Source organism: Sceloporus occidentalis, unplaced genomic scaffold (assembly GCF_023333645.1).
Source record: "Sceloporus occidentalis isolate IW3139 unplaced genomic scaffold, rSceOcc1.0.p SCAF_14, whole genome shotgun sequence".
NCBI lineage: Eukaryota > Metazoa > Chordata > Lepidosauria > Squamata > Phrynosomatidae > Sceloporus > Sceloporus occidentalis.
Genome location: NW_028316994.1, coordinates 13,597,094 through 13,608,055, shown reverse-complemented (window position 1 = coordinate 13,608,055; position 10,962 = coordinate 13,597,094). Strand labels below are relative to the sequence as shown.

General features: G+C 43.7%; 1 protein-coding gene across 1 annotated transcript; it reads right to left on the bottom strand.

The window, feature by feature from the left end:
* Positions 1-5,716: 5,716 nt before the first annotated feature.
* On the bottom strand, positions 5,717-6,658 carry LOC149304129 (olfactory receptor 4E1-like). Its single transcript, XM_089479676.1, has one exon. The coding sequence runs from the start codon at positions 6,656-6,658 to the stop codon at positions 5,717-5,719; it is 942 nt and encodes a 313-aa protein (XP_089335802.1).
* Between the last annotated feature and the right edge of the window lie 4,304 nt (positions 6,659-10,962).

Below are 10,962 nucleotides of genomic sequence, written 5' to 3'. Positions count from 1 at the left end.
GTGGCTCTCTTGCTCAGGCTGGAAGACACTGGTGGATGGACATGTTATTGTTGTTGTTGTCATCGTCATTGTGTGCCTTCAAGTCATTTCTGACGTATGGTGACCCTAAGGCCATATCATAGTGTTTTCTGGGGTTGAGAGAGTGTGATTCACTCAAGGTCACCTGGCAGGTTTCCATAGCCAACTCTGATCTCCATAGTCGAAGTCCTACATTCAAACCACTACACAATGCTGGCTCAGAGGGACACATTGCATACACAAAATCCAATTGGACTAGTTGGCATACCTTCAGATAGTGATGCTTTACAAATTGGACTAGGAGGGGCAGTGGCTTACAAAAAGAAACTAGTAGAAGCTGCGTGGTGAATCCGTTGCAAAATAGATCCTCCCCTTGCTTGCTTGTGAGTAAAACTAAAGATTGTCACTTTAAGCTGTAAACCTGTTGTTGTGTGCCTTCAAGTCATTTCCAACTTAAGGTGACCATAAGGTGAACTTATTGCAGGGTTTTCTGGGGCTGAGAGTGTGTGACTTGCCCGAGATCACCCAGTGCATTTCTACAGTCGAGTGGGGAATCAAACCCTGTTCTCCAGAGTCATAGTCCAAACTCAAACCACTACACCATGCTGTCTCTCTACCTGTCATATAGTTTAAACCCCAGCAATGCCAAAACTGTGTTTTACAGGGCTCAGGGAAAGGCTGGAAGTCTGTACCCCCCAGGAGTGAAACAGGAAAGGGAAGGATTAAGGATGCCTAGGTAAAGGCTGGAAGGAAACCCTGCACAAGTGAGACATGGTACTACCAACCAACATATTGCATAGGTTAATTGTGAAGAACACCACAATGCACTTGTGAATTGGAGATCAATGTGTCCTTTTTCGTATAATATTTCTAGCAAAATACTGCTGCCTCCTATTTTATGTTAAGCCAATGGGAACTAGATCAGTTTATATTGATTAATTTTATAAACTTGGGCTGGGTTCAGATGTTTCTCTATAATGTAGAAAAGACAAAATCCATGAAGGCGCTGTTAGAAGGATTAGCTAAGTATGACTGTGTCAAGATTAGGGATGTAACCCTTCATCCAAACATGCAAAGATGAATAATTATAATCGTTTTCTCCCTGCTTCAAGACAAAAGCAATATTCCTCTGCAGTACTCTCCACATATTCAAATGTCCCAAACTGCTGTACAGGAAGTACTGCATTTTGTGGAAAACAAGTAAAGGTATGTCTCAGTACAATAACATCCAAAATCCACAAAACAGTGATGCCTTTATTCAATCAATCAACATGCACAAAATACTTGATGCAAGCTTTCAAAGCTCCACAGGCTTCTTCATCAGGCAAAGGTGATAAGAATCATAGAGCAGGGGGAAAATTATAAAATGACAAAGGAGATTATTAGATGGGGGGAAGCTAGGAGTAAAAGGCATACTCCCGGCAAAGTTGCACGACGATGCTGAAGATTTTCAGACACACCACACTTATCCAGGACTTAACCCATGAAGATCCAGGAATGCTCCAGCAACAATGCTGGAGCATTCCTGGATCTTCATGGGTCAAGTCCTGAATAAATGTGACATCATCTGAAAATCTATAGCGCACTTGCACAACTTTGCCAGGAGTATGCCTTTTTCTTCCCCGATTCCCCCTCCCCCCCGGTCTGATAATCTCCAATGTTAGTCACTGGCTTTCATTTTGTCAAAATGTTATTGATGTTGTTTTTTGGAGGAATGTCTATGTGTTACTCCCTCTGGCCATGTGACACTAAGAAGAAAGCATTCCAGAGTCCAGGAGATAAAATTTAAATTCTATTAACAATACAAAAAGGTACTTACTCTAAGATCCAAGACCTCACAAGGAACGGAGACATCTTGAATCTCAGAGAAATAGTTTTTTGTATTGCTGGTCTATTATTCTTTCCAGTACAGCTTCCTGATTGTTGAAAAACCCACTTTTCCAGCAGGAAACAAATCATTGCAAATGGCTTGCAATTCCTAGTCTTCTTCCAGCTTGATGCATTTATTTATTAACACTATGGTTAGTTGTAACTGTTGTATTTATAAACTGTTACTCTTTAAAGACACAGGGTTTGTGTGCGTGTGTGTGTGTGTAGTTCTTTGGGATGTTCAGAACAGCTTTGGGCACAATTTTGTGGGAAAGTAGCCTCTAAATAAAGGGACAAATGATGGATGTTTGTTTGGAGTATATCACACCGAGCTTTTGGGTGGTTTTCTGGGTCAGTTCAGGATCACTTCCAAAGTCACTGCACTTCCAACAATGCGTTTTCACCTCGTAAAGTCACTGTGTTTTCAGACACCATTGATTTCTATGGGAGCTAATTGTGAGGTGTTTCAGCAGTGACTCGAAAGTAACCCCTGATTTTGGTAAAAACGGGGAAAAAAGGAATTCACAGAATTCGCTTCCAGGCTCCCTTCGATTGCACTGCAGATTGGTCTGGTCTGGAATGCAGCTTTGCTACTGCTTGGTATTCCACTGCAAACGCCCCGGGAGGAGGAGGCAGCCCCCCCCCCCGTCCCTTCCTTTCGGCAGGTGCCTGTCATTCCCAGGAAGGAAGGGACTGGGGAGGCTGCCTCCTCGGTCCCTTCATCCCCAGGGATGCCCATCATCCCCGGGAAGGAAGGGACTGGGGGGGCCTGCCTCCTCGGTCCCTTCCTCCCCAGGGATGCCCATCATCCCTAGGAAGGGAGGGACCCATCATCCCCGGGGAAAGAAGGGACCAAGGAGGCAGTCCCCCCCAGTCCCTCCCTTCCTGGGGATGATGTGCATCCCTGGGGAAGAAGGGACCGAGGAGGCAGTCCCCCCAGTCCCTCCCTTCCCAGGGATGATGGGCATCCCTGGGGAAGAAAGGACCGAGGAGGCAGCCGCCCCAGTCCCTCCCTTCCCGAGGATGATGGGCATCCCTGGGGATGAAGGGACCGAGGAGGCAGCCCTCCCAGTCCCTTCCTTCCCGGGGATGATGGGCATCCCTGGGGATTGAAGGGACCGAGGAGGCAGCCCTCCCAGTCCCTTCCTTCCTGGGGATGATGGGCATCCCTGGGGATGAAGGGACCGAGGAGGCCGCCCTCCCAGTCCCTTCCTTCCCGGGGATGATGGGCATCCTTGGGGATGAAGGGACCGAGGAGGCAGCCCTCCCAGTCCCTTCCTCCCTGGGGTCCCTGTCACCCGCGGGAAAGGAGGGAGGAGGAGGGAGCGATTCGAATCGTTGACCCCTCAAAGTATGCTCTGGTGTGGTAATACAATGTGCACTCACTCCCCCTTGCTTGAGTCCGCATCACATGACTTGCTTGGAATTGAACTGACTTCGCTTGCCCCTCACTTCAGAAGGACAACAGAAAGGCAACCAGGTGTGGAAAAACATGATGTTTTAACCTCAATCCGCACTGCTAGAGAGGAGTGACTCTGGATCTGGTGTGGAAAAACATCATGATTTGCATTGCTAGAACAGGAGTGACTGTGGATCTCAGCTGCAAACCCCCCGCCCCCCACATGTGATAAGGTCCTTTCTTTGTCTGTTTGTTTCATTTAGATTCCATCTCCAAGGAGACATACATGGTTTTACTCTTCCTCAGTTTATTCTCAGAACAACCTTCTTGAGCAAGTTGAGTAAATAATCAGTCCAGCATCAGACTTGGGCTGCTGCTCCACTGCAGAATTAATCGAGGTTGACACTGCTTTAAGTGTCATGGCTCCATCCTATGCAATCCTGGGATTTGTAGTTTGTTTTAGCCCTGAATTCCATAGCATTGAGCTATGGCAGTTAAAGCAATGTCAAACTCCATTAATTCTACAGTATAGATGCAGTCAGTGAGTTTCAGGACTTGGAATCTTGAACTTGGATCTCCCATGTGCCAGTCCAGTACTCTGACCACAATATTTTTTTTGTGATTGTGAATAAGTGTATAAAAGCAGATCAGAAATAATATGAAGATGAGGAAGACAATAGCCAAAACTATAATTTTAATTCTATTCACAAGAAAATTATTAGTTTCACACATTGCGTTAAGGACTTTCCATGTTGACTTGAGCTCCAAAGTGCAAGGAAATTATAACAGTTAAAGGTGATCCCCTCAACATACATCTTGTTTAGGCAATAGCAACCTGCTATGGTATTCTACACTATGGTAAATTCCAGATTCACTATTCCTTTGGACTGGATGGATTTTAGTGCCACGGGTATGGTCCAAAGTCCCATAGTTAATTTGTAGGAACAGAATATGAAGTCTATACAATAGATGATGTTATAATCTGAAGCTCTGCTACAAGTACCCAAATGTCCGGGAAAGCAGCTAAAGGGCTGATAAGGCAGCTAGTTCTCAAACAAACAAACCCCCTCCCAGCACAGCAAAGTCAGTGTAAGCTACACAGTCCTGGAGATTCACAGTAGTTCTACCAAAAGGGATTACCAAGAGAATTGTCAGACGGTCCGAGGTTCAGGGCAACAGATAGGCAGGTCGATAAAGCAGTCCAAGGTCAAGGTTTCCGGGTAGTCAAGACAAGAAGCCAAAGGAGCCAGAGCCAGAGTCTTTCCTCTAAAAGAGTCAGATATCCACTGGCAAAGAACCACACATGCTCCAGGTGCTTAAGAAGGCAAGGAGCCGGCCTTCAGCTGTGTCTGATTACGAACACGCTTCTGATAAAGCCTCCGAGATCTTCGAAGGCCCTCTCTTTCTGCTCGATGCTCCTTGAAGGTAGGCACACTGCTCCGATCCTCCTCCATGTCCACAGCCTCGGCACCAGGCAAACTTGACTGCTGAACCTCTGGAGGGGGCACAGACTCTGCTCCAGCAGAACTAGGGCCAGCCTCTGGCTCCTCCATTACAGGTTCAAGCCCCAGGGGCTCTGGCTCCTCCATTACAGGTTCAGGTCCCAGGGGCTCTAGCTCATCCTCTGAGTCCTCCAAGCCATCCTCCAGGCTGGGCATGACACCAAATGCCAATCAGTACATGTTGAGTTCTCCCTTATTTGGAATTCCAAAATACCCCCCAAAAGGCCTTGTTTTGTATTCTGAGGGGAAGGTGGGACCAGGTATCTATGGAGGAAGTGACTCCCTCTCTTTGTGTTCATGAGCATGCACACATGCAACCTTTAGTTTGCCAGATGACATCACATTCCAGACCAAAAAGGCTGTGCAGCCCTTGTCATTTCAAAAGGGAGAGGAATTTGATTCCTAGTATATTTGCTAGGACTGAAATAGCTTCCAAAAATCTCTGTGTTTTGGCATGCATGTCATGGTTATGATGTGATGTCATCAGTGTTGCCAATTTCCAGGGAATTCCCTGGAATCCAGGGAATTTAATTAATTTCTTTCCAGGGATTTTGAATGAATAATAATAATAAATATTGGGGAATTCTGGGGATTTGGGATTTTGATAAAACATTCCGAGGAATATCTTTGAGGCTTGTTGGCAACACTGGATGTCATAACCATGCACCAAAGGCTTGGAGGCCTTTGGGCCTATTACATGGTCTAGGAACCCAATACCAATCAATGTGGGACAGGCACAGACTTTGGAAGATGTGGACTCTACCCTGAAATGAATCTGCAAATCTAGAATTTTAAATATATTGCTTGAATTCAAACTCAAATCTCATTTCATCTGCTGCCTTTCAGCTGACAGCGGTCCCTTCCTAGAAGGTTTCAAATTAATTTTGAAATGAAACAGTTCCACTTCTTTTATTTATACTTGGTCCTGCTAGTGTCTTTTGTCTCCCAGATCAACCTGTCGGCCTCGCAGCTTGTTGAGGGCATTCAACATGTCCTCGTTCCTCAGGGTGTAGATGACTGGGTTGAGCAGTGGTGTGACAGCTGTGAAGAAGATTGAAACTACCTTGTCTGCAGAGAGACTCTTGGCCGGTCTGAGATAGATGAAAATGCAGTGACCCAAGAAGAAGGTTACCACTGTCAGATGAGCAGCACAAGTGGACAGAGCCTTCCGACGGCCTTCAGAAAAGCGGTTCCTCAAGGAGATGAGGATGACCACGTAGGACACTACCAGGACTATAAAGCAGACCACTGAAATAACCCCGGAGTTGGAGACGATGAGGACTTCGAAGACATAGGTATTGGCACAGGCCAGTTTGATGACCAAAGGGACATCACAGAAGAAATTATCAATGACGTTGGGGCCACAGTAGGGCACATTGAGAGTCAATGCTGTGAGGGCAATGGAGTGGATTAGTCCACCCAACCACATGGCCACTGCTAATTGGAGGCAAACCCGGCGGCTCATAATGGTAGTGTAGTGGAGAGGGTGGCATATTGCAGCATAGCGGTCATAAGCCATGATGGTGAGGAGGAAAATCTCTGTACAGGCAAAGAGGTGGAGGAAGAACATCTGGGCGATACATTCTCCAAAGGAGATGGTCTTTGTCTCTTCCAGGAAGCCAGCTAGCATCTTGGGAATGACCACCGATGAATGGCAGACATCAATGAAGGAAAGGTGACTGAGGAAGAAGTACATGGGGGTATGGAGATTATCATCATAGATTATTGTGATCACAATAAGAATGTTGCCAACAAGGATGAAGGCATAAATGGCAGTGAAAAAAATAAAGAGTGACAGTTCCATGGTGTGGTTGGTGGTCAGACCTGAAAGGATGAATGCCTTCACCATGGTGACATTCTCAGGTCCCATCTTTGTCTATGGATGAATCTGCAAGGAATGAAGAGCAGTTGTAAAGATGACAGGCTAAAATTGTTGTGTCAAAATAAAGGGAAACCACCCCAAATGTACAAAAAAAGAGAATGTTTAGCAGGAAATAAACTGACATGCTACCTTGCATATTTGCATGCTCTCCAGTTATCCTGATTTAGAAGGGACAGTCCTGATTAATCCTCTGACAACTCACTTTTTCAGCAATTTTTAAAATATTCCCATTTCTTTCTCCTCCTTTCACTTTCCTCCTTTCTCTTCAGCTTATTTCAAGTGCTGCAAACCTGAGTTCAAAGTGGAAAAGTAGTTTGCACTCATTTAGCTCAGTACAGGGAGAGGAGGTATGGGTAAATCTTGTTCTTTTCAGTTGGCTAGACAAAAGCAAACTGCTGCAGCCTCTCCTAGCTGGTGTGTACTTTTACATTAATAATTTTCACCATCTCAACCACCACTCTGATGTTGCTTGGCCATCCATCATTCGGTTGGAGAGTATGTATTTAACTGTGGACATTGCACTGGGAGATGAGAAAGTAGTCTTTCTGCCACACCATGGCCTTGTTCAGATAATCTTACTGAGGATATTTTTCCCTTTTACTTGGAGAAATTATTAAACAATTTACTTGGAGAAATTATTGGGTGGGAAGAACCCCTGGATTTTAGTTCATGAACATGCAACTCTAATAGAATAAATTCTGTATCTGCTCTGGTGTGCTTGCTTTTGGACCTGCTGCTATTTTAAAGGTGGGTTTATCCTGGGAGATCTTTAGATGGTTGTATTGGCATATTTGTCTACCACCGGTGGAAGCCAGCTTGAGAGCCATAGTTGGAATAGAAGGGCAAGGCACAAATATTTTCCTAAGCAATAGAAATCAGTGAAGTAAAGCACATCTAGCTTGGCTCTCTGTAGCCCCAAAATCTAAATTCTAGTCCTCAGAGCCATGACTTGCTAGGATTGTACTGGGATACAACTCTTATGCTGACACTTTCTCCTGCTTCCCAGCACCACACACAAAGATGACCACCGTACTTCCTTGGAGAGTATAAATATGTAATAGAGAAGGATGTAAAATTATAAAATAGATAATGATCCTGGACTGGCAATATTTAGGACATATTTTTAAAGATGATGTACAGATATAACTTGGTTAATAAAGGAGCTATGTTTTGGGGCATTACTTTTTTAACAGAAAAGTTGGTACTAGAAGCATAAATAATGTGGAAAGAATAGGGATATGTTCTTACATCACAAAAAAGGACAGTCATATCTTTCAACAATTTTTTAAAATCCAACACATATACATCAATGCCGTTATAACACACTGGTGAGGCAAACTTATCTGCTCTACTTTTCCCCTCTGTTTTGCTCTTCATTCATCCTCTGTAAATTATTCTGGAGGCAACTACTGTTTGTCTTGCCATTTTTAGGCAAGCACACACTGCTACAGGAGAATCAGTTATTGCAGAATCCCATTGTTTCCCAGCTCAAGCTTGTTTATTGCATTATTTACTCTGGACACACTGTTGCAACCCATCACCAAAAGTCTTTGTTTCCTCAGTCCTCCTTTTCTTTCCTCTCAATGCTCACATTGCTTTAAAAATTGCAGCTGACAGAAGATGAGGAGGAATCTGGGTGGATGTAAAAAAGGAACTTCACTGTCTGAAGCTTTGTTAACTAAGGTGTTCTTGTACTTGAATTTCAACTAGTCCTTTCTCACATACACTATTAGTACATTTGCAATTCTGGAATGAAGATACAGTCAAACTTTACATGGAATTCTGTGATTCTTTGGTCCCCCCAAAAAATCCCCAAATCACCCAATGGATGAAACATCTGGCAGAAGGATGCTTCTCTCCCAGCATGACCCGGCAATTGAATGTCTCCCTAACTAAGCTGCTTTTCTACCCTGAAATGGACAAGTTATGGGGATTCACAAATGTAGAAGACATTTATGTATTAATCAGTAGTGATTATACAAATTAATGGAATATACATCTATCAAAGGGGAAGGTAAAGTGTGACCTTCCATATATTAGTAAACTGCAACTCCCAGCAGTCATAAATAGCATTGCCAATGAAGAAGAATGTTAGCAACTTCAGTGCAACTAAATCCAAAAGATTGCATCCTGCCCATCTTTGGTTTATTGGCAAGCTAGTAGGCTTCATGATAGTCATGTATATCTGTCTGTCTGTCTGTCTATCTACCTACCTACCTATCTATCTAAAATAAAAGCCCGATTAACTCCAAACATCTATTACCCAGTGGAATAATGAAAATATCACTTACATTCTCTTCTTGGTGCTTGTGATATGTGGGTCAGAGCAATTTCTGGATAAACCCGAGTTCAGTTTAAAAACCAAAAAGCTTGCAAACTGATTCCAAAAGCCACAATGTTTAGTTTGCAGGAAGTAGATGAAATCAACAGAGGACTTCTATGCAGCCGGTCTTCAAGATTAGTTTTATTCTTTTCAGGATGGGTTAATGAGAATGTCAGGCATATCACTGAATGTCATTCTTCTGGTATAAAATGTCATTTGTGGTTGACAAATTTTAAATTTTAAATTGAAAATATTCGCTCTAATTTGTAGGCAATTTTTTTATCTGAATTTACATTGCCCTTTTAGGAAATTTCAGTAAAGGACATATTTAACAAGATGGTTTCTGAAAAGATAAGGTAATCTTAATTTTTATTGTTCAAATAAATCTACCAAAGGATAGCTAGCCCAGAATGCGGAAAACAAAGCTGTTACATTTTGATCCATCCATAGGCTTTGGCTCTTCGCTCTGAAGATTTTTTAAAAATTGTCTTTATATATGTCTTTGGTTACCAGCAATAATTCATAAATAAAGTAGGAAGGATGATGTCAAAGATATGCTCTGAGAACTGCAGCTGAAGTAGTTTCAGCCAAGTCTCCTGGGAAGCTCTGCAAGTGCTCCAAAGTTTTGAAAACTCCCAAAGTTAAGTTGTTTAACAAGACCTCTTAGGCTTTGAGGTGCTGTGTGGCAACAGGTGCTTCAGAGAACAGAGCACTGATATCCATCACCTGGCGGAAGCAGGTCTTTTGCAAAACTCTTAATTGACTGTTCCAGATCACTCCACAATAAAATAGTTTGGATACCAACAGGACTAGCTAAGAACAGTATCTTGGTGGTGGAAAAGTTCCTTCTCAGTAGTTCTCCCGACTATTCCGAGGATTGCAGCTGAGCTGAAAGGAAGCCTAAAGAGGATGGCAGATGATGGGTGCTCTGATCCAACAAGCCCTGATTCCACTATGCCATGGGAGCTCAATGAAAAGTTCAGCCAGGGCCAGAATATTCCTACATGGAATGGCCATCATGCATAAATGAACAGTGGGAGGGAGAGGGGTCCAGGCAGCTTTTTATTTATTCATTGCAGCGCTTTATATCACACCGTTCAGGACAAAGATCCTTCCAAAGCAGCTAATAAACCAATATACCAAAATATATTTTTGAAAAACCATACAAAGCAATATCATAATAGAAGAAGCCACCTGGATCCCCCGCCCCACCACAGGACAGCTGTTGGCAGAAGTTTCTTTGTTGCTGGTGGGGAAGGTCCATCTGGAAATGGAATGGACAACCCATGCTTTCCTAGACTGCTTCACCCCCCTGGGATGCTGCTGCCAGGAAAGGAGGCGTTTTATGGACCTGTGGAGATATGGAGGAGATTATCTAGGAGGAGCTCAAGTCTCTTCCCTCTTCAGGGCAGGAGCAGCTGACTGCACCCATTTCAATGGGACTGGGAACTCGCTCTGGGTTTTAGCATGAACTTAAAAGGAGCTGAACCCATTTGGAGGATAGGATTCTTCACTACAAATAGTGCCTTTTAAGTCTGGAGTATAACTGACCTCCCAACAGACATGGAGTCCCACTGGATCCCCTGGATTTCTCTCCTTAAAGGAGACATTTGTAAAATTTTGAGGGGAGAGCACAGCTACCACTGAGCTGTAGTGCTCAATTGTCCCTCCAGATTTGCTGGGGTTGGAATGAAGGCCCACCATAAAAAAACCAAATAAAAAAACACTATTCTTTTTACCTAAGAGAGCACATCTCTAGGAATATCCAGGTCCTCCAGGGCAACATCTGCGGTCAACATCTGCCAGAGGTTGATCATAGAATCATACTGGAGGACCTACAAATGCCTAGAGAAGGGTTTTCTCTAGGAACTTCTCCAGCACAACTTTATGGTCAACTTCTAGCAGAATTGCACTGGAGCACTTGGAGATTCCTAGTGAGGACATATGTACTTGCTATATTAATCAAAAC

Excerpts from the sequence above, each read along its gene's own strand:
- LOC149304129 (XM_089479676.1), bottom strand. The coding sequence starts at position 6,658 with ATGGGACCTGAGAATGTCACCATGGTGAAGGCATTCATCCTTTCAGGT.